Source organism: Haliotis cracherodii, unplaced genomic scaffold (assembly GCF_022045235.1).
Source record: "Haliotis cracherodii isolate W230 unplaced genomic scaffold, xgHalCrac1.p SCAF_5, whole genome shotgun sequence".
Lineage (NCBI taxonomy): Eukaryota > Metazoa > Mollusca > Gastropoda > Lepetellida > Haliotidae > Haliotis > Haliotis cracherodii.
Window position 1 is genome coordinate 19,460,031 of NW_027266308.1, and position 15,610 is coordinate 19,475,640.

The 15,610-nt window shown below is 43.1% G+C and overlaps 1 protein-coding gene across 6 annotated transcripts in view; it reads right to left on the reverse strand.

The window, feature by feature from the left end:
- LOC139442690 (centrosomal protein of 128 kDa-like) overlaps nt 1–15,610 on the reverse strand; it is an 84,135-nt gene that overhangs the window by 45,761 nt on the left and 22,764 nt on the right. For 5 of the 6 annotated variants that reach the window (XM_071223565.1, XM_071223569.1, XM_071223567.1 and 2 more), the window contains exons 11-22: nt 15,405–15,562; nt 13,976–14,241; nt 11,928–12,102; nt 11,711–11,830; nt 10,551–10,682; nt 8,845–8,919; nt 8,198–8,284; nt 4,701–4,760; nt 4,485–4,571; nt 2,448–2,545; nt 981–1,047; nt 599–649 (exon numbers count right to left, since the gene is read on the reverse strand). In XM_071223565.1, the coding sequence (XP_071079666.1) occupies nt 599–649; nt 981–1,047; nt 2,448–2,545; nt 4,485–4,571; nt 4,701–4,760; nt 8,198–8,284; nt 8,845–8,919; nt 10,551–10,682; nt 11,711–11,830; nt 11,928–12,102; nt 13,976–14,241; nt 15,405–15,562 (1,376 nt within the window). The remainder of the gene's footprint in view (nt 1–598; nt 650–980; nt 1,048–2,447; nt 2,546–4,484; nt 4,572–4,700; nt 4,761–8,197; nt 8,285–8,844; nt 8,920–10,550; nt 10,683–11,710; nt 11,831–11,927; nt 12,103–13,975; nt 14,242–15,404; nt 15,563–15,610) is intronic. The other variant, XM_071223566.1, reaches the window with a different exon arrangement.

Consider the following 15,610-nt stretch of genomic DNA (forward strand, 5'->3'; position numbering starts at 1 on the left):
AACTGAGAGCCACTTGAGACGCTTGCAGCTCAGGAATCCCCATGGAGCTTAACGTGTTGGTAAAAATCAATATAATATAATCAAATACAGTAACTGTAATATTGCAAGCAGACAATGCCCAGTGGGACCACACAAGCAGAGTGTTCGATGAAAGGACATAAAAGGAATCACAATGTATCAAGAAATGAGAGCATGTGTCCTGTTCTACACGGGTTACGTGGTGTTATGATTGAGCCAAGAAAAATAGGCTTGAATTGGCAAGGGTAGGACCTCTAGGTTTTGATAAAGGCAAGTGGACACACTAGCTTGCCTCGGGAAGATGGCAAATATTTATAAACAACAACTCAAAGTTGACTCCTAGAATCTACTTCACACTCTGAAGAATATGTCAAAAAGCTCTACCCATGACCACATACATTATGATTCAACCAGTGTGTCTAAGCGTCTCCAGGCATGCAGCAGTGATGGAGTACTGAAGCCACTACCAACACATGGGGACAGATCAATTTGTGAAACACGGAAGTGCAGTGTAAAGTATGTGTCTGTATTGATAGGTGAGCAAAGGTCTAGCACTAACAACAGACATTGAGATATTTACATGGTTTTGTGTGACAGTTGAAACTGAAAACAAATCCGACCCAAATGATGCCTGGAAGAGGGGAATGAAAGGTCAAAGGTTAGTCAAAGCGGGTAAAGGCAGCACGCACATTCTTTAGCATGTTACAACAGGACTTGAGAAGCAGTACTTGTAACAGTGAGATACAGCTAATATTAACCACTCCTCAATTACCATATTATCAATCTTGTTTTACTCTCTTTCAGAACCTATGCACGGAATACTGGTACAGGCTACACTGCCAAGCATCTTCTACACAGAATGCAAGCACACAACACTCATGGCTGAGCAAACTGTTGATTCACCTCATGAATTAAACAGCACAATTTCACTTCCTAAAGCATAATACAATATAAAGGCTCACCTGAGTTTCAAATTCTTGTTTGACAAGCTCCAGTCTGTGAATGAGCTTGGCATTATCTTCCTCATACCTGAAACATTTGTAATTAGAATACAGTATTTGACTACTGTTGGACTTCCAGGGTGTGCATAATACAAGTATACAATGAGCTTTGACTTTATGCGAAGACGTTATGAGCACACAAGATGAGAAGAAGCATGTCAACAAATCTGTACTGATGTATGCAAGTTAGTCCTGTTATTACACTATCTGGCTATTAAAGTGTTCATTGTGTATCTGGACTTATGTTTGTAATCCATTATATTACTTTTATTCAAGATTTGATGTTTTAAAGTAAATTTCATGACCAAATTTGCAAACGGCAAAACAGGCACACAAACTCCAATGCCACCATGAACAAAACACAAGATGTGCAGTAAGGCAGTGGGCATGGGAAGTTACTGCACATGATATTGGATTGCATTGTAGCATTTCACTGCCAGGGTCATGTGTTTGAGACGTGGAATATTTAAGGATTTTATTTTTTTTAAATGGAAATAAAACGAAACATGCGGCAGACCTGAGACCAAGACTATTACTTTTTTTCAGCCGAAATGTTTGTTGTGTTCATTGATATTCCTGCATTCTGATTAGCTGAATTCGTCACGTGTTATTGCATTCATTTCCCAATGAATCTAAAAAATTAAAACCACGCCCACTGAGACGGACTACTTTCGTTACTACGGAAGGTCCGGGAATCCCAAAATTACATTCCAGGGAATTCCCTTTCTGCTTAAGAGTATCGATAGTCATGCACAGGACATTTAGCAAAATTCATACAGTTTGCACATCGGTTTTTCGATACATTCCTCAATGAACCGAAAAAAGTACACAGTCAATCCTTAATTGACAAATTGACAGTTGATAGCGATGGACAACTGGAAGTCAGGACTTCAATTATCATTGATTGGTAATAAGGCAGTGGACAATGGCCGGGGGTAATCAACACTGATAGGTAATAGAATGGAAATAGCAATGGACAAATGGAAGCCAGATAGATAATTAGCACGGGATCAGCACTAATTTACTGTTAAGGGTTGGCTTCCATTTGTCCATTGCTAATCACCTATCAGTGCCAGTTATCTGTTGGCTTCCCTTGTTAAGTTTCCACCTTTGTTATCTTATTACTCTTGTTGTTCTTACAGGCACATATAAATGTTCTCTGCCTCATAGCATTTATTCACTTGATAAAGGAGTAAGTATATACTCCGAAACGTTGTGTTCCTCATACTAAAAAAATTGACATCCATAAATTCTCTTCCTTATGTGTATCATTTCTAAATGCCTTTCAAAGACTTAATAAATGTTAAGAACTGCACATATTTTCCAATTTGCACATGATCATAAAAATGATAAAGTGACATAAGGTCATATTTGACAAAACAGGAAATCTTTCTGTGAATAATTGTTTCCCAATACCCTGGAGCTTACTTTGTGAGCTGTGCTGTAAGTCTGTCAACCTCCTGTTTCCATTTGTCTTCATTTCTCTTGGCAATCTTACAGGCAGATTTCTCCTCTGATAACTCCAACTGTTAAAACACCATGTATAAGGCCATCAATATCCCCAACTGTTAAAACACAATGTATAAGACCATCAATTCTCCAACTGTTAAAACACCATGTATAAGACCATCAATATCTCCAACTGTTAAACACCATGTATAAGACCATCAATATCCCCAACTGTTAAGACACCATGTATAAGACCATCAATTCTCCAACTGTTAAAACACCATGTATAAGACCATCAATATCTCCAACTGTTAAACACCATGTATAAGACCATCAATATCCCCAGCTGTTAAGACACCATGTATAAGACCATCAATTCTCCAACTGTTAAAACACCATGTATAAGACCATCAATATCCCCAACTGTTAAAATACCATGTATAAGAACATCAATATCCCTAACTGTTAAAACACAATGTATGACCATCAATTCTCCAACTGTTAAAACACCATGTATAAGACCATCAATATACCCAACTGTTAAAACACAATGTATAAGACCATCAATATCCCCAACTGTTAAAACACAATGTATAAGACCATCAATTCTCCAACTGTTAAAACACCATGTATAAGACCATCAATATCCCCAACTGTTAAGACACCATGTATAAGACCATCAATTCTCCAACTGTTAAAACACAATGTATAAGACCATCAATATCCCCAACTGTTAAAATACCATGTATAAGAACATCAATATCCCCAACTGTTAAAACACCATGTATAAGACCATCAATTCTCCAACTGTTAAAACACCATGTATAAGACCATCAATATCCCCAACTGTTAAAACACAATGTATAAGACCATCAATATCCCCAACTGTTAAAACACAATGTATAAGACCATCAATTCTCCAACTGTTAAAACACCATGTATAAGACCATCAATATCCCCAACTGTTAAAACACAATGTATAAGACCATCAATATCTCCAACTGTTAAAACACAATGTATAAGACCATCAATTCTCCAACTGTTAAAACACAATGTATAAGACCATCAATATCTCCAACTGTTAAAACACCATGTGTAAGACCATCAATATCCCCAACTGTTAAAACACCATGTATAAGAACATCAATATCTCCAACTGTTAAAACACCATGTATAAGACCATCAATTCTCCAACTGTTAAAACACAATGTATAAGACCATCAATATCTCCAACTGTTAAAACACCATGTGTAAGACCATCAATATCCCCAACTGTTAAAACACCATGTATAAGACCATCAATATCTCCAACTGTTAAAACACAATGTATAAGACCATCAATATCCCCAACTGTTAAAACACAATGTATAAGACCATCAATATCTCCAACTGTTAAACACCATGTATAAGACCATCAATATCTCCAACTGTTACGTGTCGTTTTAGGGCGCCACAAGTCGCAGTGCAGAGTTGAGTCCCCCTCAGTTTAGCGTTGCCAGTATCCTGTGATCATGGGTTCGAATCCCAGTTCAGCTTGATTATGTAACAAGGCATCACACTGATCCTTGGGGGTTTCACCAAAGTGATGAACATCTGAGACCTTTGGCATCTCCTCCCACATTAAGCTGACACGCCATGTAATAACCGGAATACCGTTCAAAGCAAAGCTAAACCTGCCCTGACATTTAAACAATTGAAGTTAAACACCATGTGTAAAGCCATCAATTGTTTTGACTGATAAACACCATGTGTAAGACCATGACAATGACTAGACAAGACATGTAATTGCAAAATTATTTTCAGTTAACAATGACCACAACAAATTCAGAAAAAGTTAAATATTGGCTGAAATGAATGAAATGTTTATCCCCGGACAGTGGTTGTTGACGTTATTAATCAAGGAACAAGTAATTTGATAGAATGAACTCAGTTTAAACGTTCTGAGCAGTTCCATGTTGATGGCTATACACATCCCCTTCCACTTCTTTAGTTGACCGACTGACGTGCCCTGCTCACCTTGAGTGCTTGTATTGTGGCTTCATATTCTACATGATCCCGCTTGAACCGTCGTGACACCTCATGCATGGTATGTGCTTCCCTGACCTACAGGAGATTCGCAAGGATGAAGACACACACACCTCATATTGCATACAGTAGCTCAACTCTTTCTGAACATTCATTATTTGAAGGAAACACATAAACTAAAATGCTAGTACCTATTTATAAGCTTACCTTGGCTTCGTTGAGCTCAATCTTGATGGACTCCATCCCATGCTGGTGGCCTGATCTCTCCTATAACCAAACATGAACTAGTCATTCATGTAAGCACATTCAGGTCAAAAGGGTTTTTCAATAGTAATGTGAATGGTAAGCAGTCAGTTTTAAAAATGCCTAAAAAAATTAAATTACTGCTTCTCAAAAAAATAACCTCAGAAAATTTATGTAACTGGGTACAGGTATGACATGGTTAGGGGTCGGAGACAGGATGTTTGGTAGGTGCCTGAGAAGTGTAGTTGTGTAGAGGTCTGAGACAGGATGTTTGGTAGGTGCCCGAGAAGGGTAGTTGGGGAGAGGTCTGAGAAAGGATGTTTGGTAGGTGCCTGTGAAGTGTAGGTGTGTAGAGGTCGGAGACAGGATGTTTGGTAGGTGCCCGAGAAGAGTAGTTGGGGAGAGGTCTGAGACAGGATGTTTGGTAGGTGCCTGAGAAGGGTAGTTTTGTAGAGGTCTGAGACAGGATGTTTGGTAGGTGCCTGAGAAGGGTAGTTGGGAAGAGGTCTGAGACAGGATGTTTGGTAGGTGCCTGAGAAGGGTGGTTGGGGAGAGGTCTGAGACAGGATGTTTGGTAGGTGCCTGAGAAGGGTAGTTGGGGAGAAGTCTGAGAAAGGATGTTTGGTAGGTGCCTGTGAAGAGTAGGTGTGTAGAGGTCGGAGACAGGATGTTTGGTAGGTGCCCGAGAAGTGTAGTTGGGGAGAGGTCTGAGACAGGATGTTTGGTAGGTGCCTGAGAAGGGTAGTTTTGAAGAGGTCTGAGACAGGATGTTTGGTAGGTGCCTGAGAAGGGTAGTTGGGAAGAGGTCTGAGACAGGATGTTTGGTAGGTGCCCGAGAAGGGTAGTTGGGGAGAGGTCTGGGAAAGGATGTTTGGTAGGTGCCTGAGAAGGGTAGTTGGGGAGAAGTCTGAGACAGGATGTTTGGTAGGTGCCTGAGAAGTGTAGTTGGAGAGAGGTCTGAGACAGGATGTTTGGTAGGTGCCTGAGAAGGGTAGTTTTGTAGAGGTCTGAGACAGGATGTTTGGTAGGTGCCCGAGAAGGGTAGTTGGGGAGAGGTCTGAGACAGGATGTTTGGTAGGTGCCCGAGAAGGGTAGTTGGGAAGAGGTCTGAGAAAGGATGTTTGGTAGGTGCCTGAGAAGGGTAGTTGGGGGGAAGTCTGAGACAGGATGTTTGGGAGATTCCTGAGAAGGGTAGTTGGGTAGAAATCTGAGACAGGATGTTTGGTAGGTGCCTGAGAAGGGTAGTTGGGAAGAGGTCTGAGACAGGATGTTTGGTAGGTGCCTGAGAAGGGTAGTTGGGGAGAGGTCTGAGACAGGATGTGTGGGAGGTGCCTGAGAAGGGTAGTTGGGTAGAGGTCTGAGACAGGATGTTTGGTAGGTGCCTGAGAAGGGTAGTTGGGTAGAGGTCTGAGACAGGATGTTTGGTAGGTGCCTGAGAAGGGTAGTTGGGTAGAGATCTGAGACAGGATGTTTGGTAGGTGCCTGAGAAGGGTAGTTGGGGAGAGGTCTGAGACAGGATGTGTGGGAGGTGCCTGAGAAGGGTAGTTGGGTAGAGGTCAGAGACAGGATATTTGGTAGGTGCCTGAGAAGGGTAGTTGGGTAGAGGTCTGAGACAGGATATTTGGTAGGTGCCTGAGAAGGGTAGTTGGGTAGAGGTCTGAGACAGGATGTTTGGTAGGTGCCTGAGAAGGGTAGTTGGGTAGAGATCTGAGACAGGATGTTTGGTAGGTGCCTGAGAAGGGAGGTAAGGCTGAGGTGTGAGGCAGGATGTTTGGTAGGTTCCTGAGAAGGGTAGTTGTGTAGAGGTCTGAGACAGGATGTTTGTAGGAGCCTGAGAAGTGTAGTTGTGTAGAGGTCTGAGACAGTATGTTTGGGAGGTGCCTGAGAAGTGTAGTTGGGGAGAGGTCTGAGACAGGATGTTTGGTAGGTGCCTGAGAAGGGTAGTTTTGTAGAGGTCTGAGACAGGATGTTTGGTAGGTGCCTGAGAAGGGTAGTTGGGGAGAGGTCTGAGACAGGATGTTTGGTAGGTGCCTGAGAAGGGTAGTTGGGAAGAGGTCTGAGACAGGATGTTTGGTAGGTGCCCGAGAAGGGTAGTTGGGGAGAGGTCTGAGAAAGGATGTTTGGTAGGTGCCTGAGAAGGGTAGTTGGGGGGAAGTCTGAGACAGGATGTTTGGGAGGTGCCCGAGAAGGGTAGTTGGGTAGGGATCTGAGACAGAATGTTTGGTAGGTGCCTGAGAAGGGTAGTTGGGTAGAGGTCTGAGACAGGATGTTTGGTAGGTGCCTTAGAAGGGTAGTTGGGTAGAGATCTGAGACAGGATGTTTGGTAGGTGCCCGAGAAGGGTAGTTGGGGAGAAGTCTGAGAAAGGATGTTTGGTAGGTGCCTGAGAAGGGTAGTTGGGTAGAGGTCTGAGACAGGATGTTTGATAGGTGCCTGAGAAGGGTAGTTGGGTAGAGGTCTGAGACAGGATGTTTGGTAGGTGCCTGAGAAGGGTAGTTGGGTAGAGATCTGAGACAGGATGTTTGGTAGGTGCCTGAGAAGGGTAGTTGGGTAGAGGTCTGAGACAGGATGTTTGGTAGGTGCATGAGAAGGGTAGTTGGGTAGAGGTCTGAGACAGGATGTTTGGTAGGTGCCTGAGAAGGGTAGTTGGGTAGAGATCTGAGACAGGATGTTTGGTAGGTGCCCGAGAAGGGAGGTTAGGCTGAGGTGTGAGACAGGATGTTTGGTAGGTGCCTGAGAAGGGTAGTTGGGGAGAGGTCTGAGACAGGATGTTTGGTAGGTGCCTGAGAAGTGTAGTTGTGTAGAGGTCTGAGACAGGATGTTTGGTAGGTGCATGAGAAGGGTAGTTGGGTAGAGGTCTGAGACAGGATGTTTGGTAGGTGCCTGAGAAGGGTAGTTGGGTAGAGATCTGAGACAGGATGTTTGGTAGGTGCCTGAGAAGGGAGGTTAGGCTGAGGTGTGAGACAGGATGTTTGGTAGGTGCCTGAGAAGGGTAGTTGGGTAGAGATCTGAGACAGGATGTTTGGTAGGTGCCTGAGAAGGGTAGTTAGGTAGAGGTCTGAGAAAGGATGTTTGGTAGGTGCCTGAGAAGGGTAGTTGGGTAGAGGTCTGAGACAGGATGTTTGGTAGGTGCCTGAGAAGGGTAGTTGTGTAGAGGTCAGAGACAGGATGTTTGGTAGGCGCCTGAGAAGGGTAGTTGGGTAGAGATCTGAGACAGGATGTTTGGTAGGTGCCTGAGAAGGGTAGTTGGGTAGAGGTCAGAGACAGGATGTTTGGTAGGTGCATGAGAAGGATAGTTTGGCAGAGGTCTGAGACAGGATGTTTGGTAGGTGCCTTAGAAGGATAGTTTGACAGAGATAGGAGACAGGATGTTTGGTAGGTGCCTGAGAAAGGTAGTTGGGTAGAGATCTGAGACAGGATGTTTGGTAGGTGCCTGAGAAGGAATGTTGAGACTGTGGCCTACCTGAAAGAGCTGCCTTTTGTATAGCTCACCCTCCTCCTTGGCAGCCTTCTCTCGGTGCTGCAACTCAACCACCTTCTGCTTCAAGTCCTGTACACAATACAACTTGTTCATGTACAACAACAATTTCACAACACAACACAACACAACACATTTACAATACAATTACACAACACATGTCGCAAAGAAATGGTCTTGTCTTGAGATTTCAGAGAGATGATGAATATAGTGTGAGAGCTTTTTTTTATCTACACAAACACCAAATACCAAATGGAACACCACTACAAGTAAACTAAAACTCCGAGTAAGGGCCAAAGATATGTGTTTAAATATAACTGGTATTGCAAACTGAAAATCAAATTGAATCCTTGTGAACAAATTTTGGGTGTAATCATTGGTGAGAACAAGCATGTGAATTTTCAGCTTCGTTGGTACTGTAGTTTTTGAAGAGAAGTTACAGTGAGTTGTGACCCACAACGGACGTGTTCAAACAGGACACGACATATGCTCACTTGACTTTCAAACAGGTGAGCTAACAATGAAAATATTGGTCTCTAAATGATCAGATCAGTGATGCTAGATTTCAGACAAATGACGACTCCTCACAGGCTTTAGGGTATCATTGTGTGTTGATAATTAGGTGAACTCACATGGACTTTAGCTGTAGCCTGAGCATGCTGCCCTGCCAGGTCAGCTTTCACAGTACTCAGCTCCTTCAGCTCAATCTGCAGGAAAAAGGCAAGTCAGTCACACATTCCCCAGTGTAGCAGTACCCAATACAAAAGAGGTCAGTCACACACTCCCCAGTGTACCAATACCCAATACAAAAGAGGTCAGTCACACATTCCCCAGTGTACCAGTACCCAATACAACAGAGGTCAGTCACACATTCCCCAGTGTACCAGTACCCAATACAAAAGAGGTCAGTCACACATTCCCCAGTGTACCAGTACCCAATACAAAAGAGGTCAGTCACATTCCCCAGTGTAGCAGTACCCAATACAAAAGAGGTCAGTCACACACTCCCCAGTGTACCAGTACCCAATACAAAAGAGGTCAGTCACACATTCCCCAGAGTACCAGTACCAAATACAAAAGAGGTCAGTCACACACTCCCCAGTGTACCAGTACCCAATACAAAAGAGGTCAGTCACATTCCCCAGTGTAGCAGTACCCAATACAAAAGAGGTCAGTCACATTCCCCAGTGTACCAGTACCCAATACAAAAGAGGTCAGTCACACATTCCCCAGTGTACCAGTACCCAATACAAAAGAGGTCAGTCACATTCCCCAGTGTAGCCGTACCCAATACAAAAGAGGTCAGTCACACACTCCCCAGTGTACCAGTACCCAATACAAAAGAGGTCAGTCACACATTCCCCAGAGTACCAGTACCCAATACAAAAGAGGTCAGTCACACACTCCCCAGTGTACCAGTACCCAATACAAAAGAGGTCAGTCACACATTCCCCAGTGTACCAGTACCCAATACAACAGAGGTCAGTCACACATTCCCCAGTGTACCAGTACCCAATACAAAAGAGGTCAGTCACACATTCCCCAGTGTACCAGTACCCAATACAAAAGAGGTCAGTCACATTCCCCCAGTGTAGCAGTACCCAATACAAAAGAGGTCAGTCACACACTCCCCAGTGTACCAGTACCCAATACAAAAGAGGTCAGTCACACATTCCCCAGAGTACCAGTACCCAATACAAAAGAGGTCAGTCACACACTCCCCAGTGTACCAGTACCCAATACAAAAGAGGTCAGTCACATTCCCCAGTGTAGCAGTACCCAATACAAAAGAGGTCAGTCACATTCCCCAGTGTACCAGTACCCAATACAAAAGAGGTCAGTCACACATTCCCCAGTGTACCAGTACCCAACACAAAAGAGGTCAGTCACATTCCCCAGTGTAGCCGTACCCAATACAAAAGAGGTCAGTCACACACTCCCCAGTGTACCAGTACCCAATACAAAAGAGGTCAGTCATATTCCCCAGTGTAGCAGTACCCAATACAAAAGAGGTCAGTCACACACTCCCCAGTGTAGTCGTACCCAATACAAAAGAGGTCAGTCACAATCCCCAGTGTAGCAGTACCCAATGCAAAAGAGGTCAGTCACACAATCCCCAGTGTAGCAGTACCCAATACAAAAGAGGTCAGTCACATTCTCCAGTGTAGCTGTACCCAATACACAAGAGGTAAGTCACACATTCCCCAGTGTAGCAGAACCCAATACAAAGGAGGCCAGTCACACTCCCCACTGTAGCAGCACCCAATACAAAGCAGGTCAGTCCCCCTGTGTCTAGGGTTTCCATGGTAGCACAAGAGCTGTTGAGCCTGGAACCTACCTGGAGCTGGTTGGCCTGATCCTGGGCAAGGAGATGAGCTGCTTCTACAGCTGATAGTTTGTCCTCCAATCGATGTCGGTCAGATGAAACATCAGCTGACCTTGACCTCAGGGAATGCAGCTCATTTTCCATCTGACCACAACATTGTAATTATATATGCTACTGCTACTGTTATCAAATATTCTACCATGAGGTTATACAATCCTGCATTCTGACAAGCAAGTTGTGGTATTAAATCTTTATCAGACAATGATTTTGCTGATGGCTTCATCAGTGTGTTTGATAAATAATTATTAAAAGTATTCCTTTCTGAAACTGAATTTTGCAAGATGTCATGCATAGGTTAAAGGATTATTTTAACAATTGCAGCAATATAATTTGGGCAAAAAAGGTTGAAGAGCAATGGCCACCTGTAATCAAAGAGCTATTGTAAAATTATAAAAAAACATTGTGAGAACTTGACATCATCTACCTGTGTTCATAAAGCAGTGTCTACATACCCTATAGGCGACTACAATCTGACATCATCTACCTGTGTTCATGAAGTAGTGTCTACATACCCTATAGGCGACTACAATCTGACATCATCTACCTGTGTTCATAAAGCAATGTCTACATACCCTATAGGCGACTACAATCTGACATCATCTACCTGTGTTCATAAAGCAGTGTCTACATACCCTATAGGCGACTACAATCTGACATCATCTACCTGTGTTCATGAAGTAGTGTCTACATACCCTATAGGCGACTACAATCTGACATCATCTACCTGTGTTCATGAAGTAGTGTCTACATACCCTGTAGGCGACTACAATATGACATCATCTACCTGTGTTCATGAAGTAGTGTCTTCATACCCTGTAGGCAACTACAGTCTGACATCATCTACCTGTGTTCATGAAGTAGTGTCTACATACCCTATAGGCGACTACAATCTGACATCATCTACCTGTGTTCATGAAGTAGTGTCTACATACCCTGTAGGTGACTACAATATGACATCATCTACCTGTGTTCATGAAGCAGTGTCTACATACCCTGTAGGCAACTACAGTCTGACATCATCTACCTGTGTTCATGAAGTAGTGTCTTCATACCCTATAGGCGACTACAGTCTGACATCATCTACCTGTGTTCATGAAGCAGTGTCTACATACCCTGTCGGCGACTGTGCGCAGATCTCGTAGCTCCTTCTCAAGGTCAATGCGCAGAGACTTCAGCTCATTCACCTCAATGTCCTTGAGACGAATCTGCTCATCCTGTGCCGCCCTCACAGCCTGAAAATACATTCAACATTACAGGGTATGCCTACAGGGTATGCCAACAGTCATAGCTCTCTCTCTTTCAGTTCCATGGTCTCATGAAGTAGCTTACCAAGGCGTCTCCGAGCTCCCTCTTGAGACTCTCCATGTGTATGACTGTGTTACTGGACTGATGCCTGCTCCCCTCCATGTCCTTCACCAGCTGCTCATTGCGCTGCATCATCTGCTTCCATGCATGCTTCTGTCGGTCCAGGTCACGCTCCAGTTGCTTTACCTTCATCTTCCATCTGCAACAAGGGAATAATGCAAGGACATTTGAATTAATTTGTCATCTGGCATGACTAGCCTGGTTAGTAGTTAAATCAATAACAGCTGTATGATGGTTCGGTCCTACTGTACACCTGAGAGCATTTTACTCACTGTCTGACTATGTCCTGGCCATGAAACCTCAATAGTGCCTGTCTGACATGATACTCACTGTCTGACTATGTTCTGGCCATGAAACCTCAAAAGTGCTTGCCTGACATGATACTCACTGTCTGACTATGTCCTGACCATGAAACCTCAATAGTTGATGCCTGACATAATACTCACTGTCTGTCTATGTCCTGGTCATGAAACCTCAAAAGTGCCTCTCTGACATAATACTCACTGTCTGTCTATGTCCTGGCCATGAAACCTCAAAAGTGCCTGTCTGACATAACACTCACTGTCTGACTATGTCCTGGCCATGAAACCTCAATAGTTGATGTCTGACATAATACTCACTGTCTGTCTATGTCCTGGCCATGAAACCTCAATAGTGCCTGTCTGACATAATACTCACTGTCTGTCTATGTCCTGGCCATGAAACCTCAATAGTGCCTGTCTGACATAATACTCACTGTCTGTCTATGTCCTGGCCATGAAACCTCAATAGTTGATGTCTGACATAATAGTCACTGTCTGACTATGTCCTGGCCATGAAACCTCAATAGTTGATGTCTGACATAATACTCACTGTCTGACTATGTCCTGGCCATGAAACCTCAATAGTGCCTGTCTGACATAATACTCACTGTCTGTCTATGTCCTGGCCATGAAACCTCAATAGTTGATGTCTGACATAATAGTCACTGTCTGACTATGTCCTGGCCATGAAACCTCAATAGTTGATGTCTGACATAATACTCACTGTCTGACTATGTCCTGGCCATGAAACCTCAATAGTGCCTGTCTGACATAATACTCACTGTCTGTCTATGTCCTGGCCATGAAACCTCAATAGTTGATGTCTGACATAATATTCACTGTCTGACTATGTCCTGGCCATGAAACCTCAATAGTTGATGTCTGACATAATACTCACTGTCTGACTATGTCCTGGCCATGAAACCTCAATAGTGCCTGTCTGACATAATACTCACTGTCTGTCTATGTCCTGGCCATGAAACCTCAATAGTGCCTGTCTGACATAATACTCACTGTCTGTCTATGTCCTGGCCATGAAACCTCAATAGTGCCTGTCTGACATAATACTCACTTTCTGTCTATGTCCTGGCCATGAAACCTCAATAGTGCTTGCCTGACATAATACTCACTGTCTGTCTATGTCCTGGCCATGAAACCTCAATAGTGCCCGTCTGACATCATACTCACTGTCTGACTATGTCCTGGCCATGAAACCTCAATAGTGCCTGTCTGACATGATACTCACTTTCTGTCTATGTCCTGGCCATGAAACCTCAATAGTGCCTGTCTGACATAATACTCACTGTCTGACTATGTCCTGGCCATGAAACCTCAATAGTGCCTGTCTGACATAATACTCACTGTCTGACTATGTCCTGGCCATGAAACCTCAATAGTGCCTGTCTGACATAATACTCACTGTCTGTCTATGTCCTGGCCATGAAACCTCAATAGTGCCTGTCTGACATAATACTCACTGTCTGACTATGTCCTGACCATGAAACCTCAATAGTGCCTGTCTGACATAATACTCACTGTCTGTCTATGTCCTGGCCATGAAACCTCAATAGTGCCTGTCTGACATAATACTCACTGTCTGTCTATGTCCTGGCCATGAAACCTCAATAGTGCCTGTCTGACATAATACTCACTGTCTGACTGTGTCCTGGCCATGAAACCTCAATAGTGCCTGTCTGACATAATACTCACTGTCTGACTGTGTCCTGGGCCCGTGTCTTGAACTCGTCCTTCTTCTTCTCACTTTCATGGAGTGAGAGTTGGGTGTTCTTCAACTCATTGGATGTCTTTTCCAGCTCTCGTGAGGTGTCACGTAGTCTCTGAACAACATCCTCCAGCTGGGTATTTATCAGTAACCTGTGTCTCTCGGTGTCATCAAGGCGGTCTCCTGTTGCCTTTAACTCAGTGATCAGCTTGGCATTCTGCTTTTCACGGTTCTCTAGATCCTTTGTCAATGTCTGCAAATGTTTAGTAAAATCTAAATATTTTTTACATTTGGATATTTATCCTGCATTACTACCTTAATGCTTCTACTGCTGTTTTTTTTCACTTAGGAGATAGAGATGTGAGAGGTCCTGGCTACAGAAGGTGAAATTCCAATTCTAGCAGCTGGAAAAGGTGGAAAACTGAAACTCCCTAATCTGGGGTAATTTCTACCAAAGAGGTCACAGGGTCAGTTCCGAGGTGTAAGAATCAAGATCGTCTGGGTTTTGTGTCTGTGCAACTACCAGTGAACTGAAAGTATGAACACCTTGCACATCCTCAAGAGCTACGTCTGGGAGATAATGACTGGCGAAGACAGTATCCGAGCACCAAAAACAACCATCCATGACGGATCTGAAGTAACAATTGTCGGTACAACAATTTCTGTAGCTAGAACCTCTCACAAAAAACAGCATTAGAAGCATTAAGGTAGTAATGCAAGATAAGATAAAAAATTACAGGAATAGGACTTAATTGACTTTAAGCTGGATTTTACCTTGACCACATCTGTTCTATCAAATCTTTCAACATGGCAAGATAAAATGTAAATAGTCACTGTATAAAGGTTCAATTATTAAAATCTCATTAAATCAGATCTTAGTGCTCACTACTGCTACACAAAGATCTGAGGATCTCCCATTACAGGTTACGTAAGAACGGCTTTTCATTCAACCAATCAGAGCATCTCATACGAGATAAAAAAAAGTCTGAATGTGGTTTCTAAAAGCAAAGTCAAAAACGTCAACAAAGCCATTCTGAATGACAGATACGAGCTGTACAACTTCAATAGAAAAAAACCATTTGAAACAGAAGAGACTTTCAATAGCCTGTTGGAAATACTGCCATAAAATCTTGCATCTATTGGACATTCCAGAATGTTTTTTTGTTCAGTTTTGATTTCATACTTGCTAATGTCGACTTCCTGGTAAGTCGAAGTTCTCAAAAGGTTGTTCTGACTTGACTTGAAATGGGTAGCAAGCACTAAGATCTGATTTTAATGAGATTGGGCTTGATTGCTTATTGGTATCATTTCACTTTTCATTTGGCATCCCTTGCAAGATATCATGAGAAGATCTATCCATCAACACTGATAACAAATCCTGAGAAAACCAATCTGCAGTTGATGCGCATAGCATACCTCAATATGGTCAGACAACTGTGCTCTCTGCCGCTCACTCTTCTCTACAGCTCTTCTCAGTTCATCTAACTCTGTGATTGCTCCTACTGACCGGGCAAGTTGACCCCTCAACTCTTGAATCTCTCTTTCAACACCTCGTCTACCATCATCTTCATCCACTGAAAACAAAGGGTAAAATACAATTCTACCATGAATTTGGTATTTAC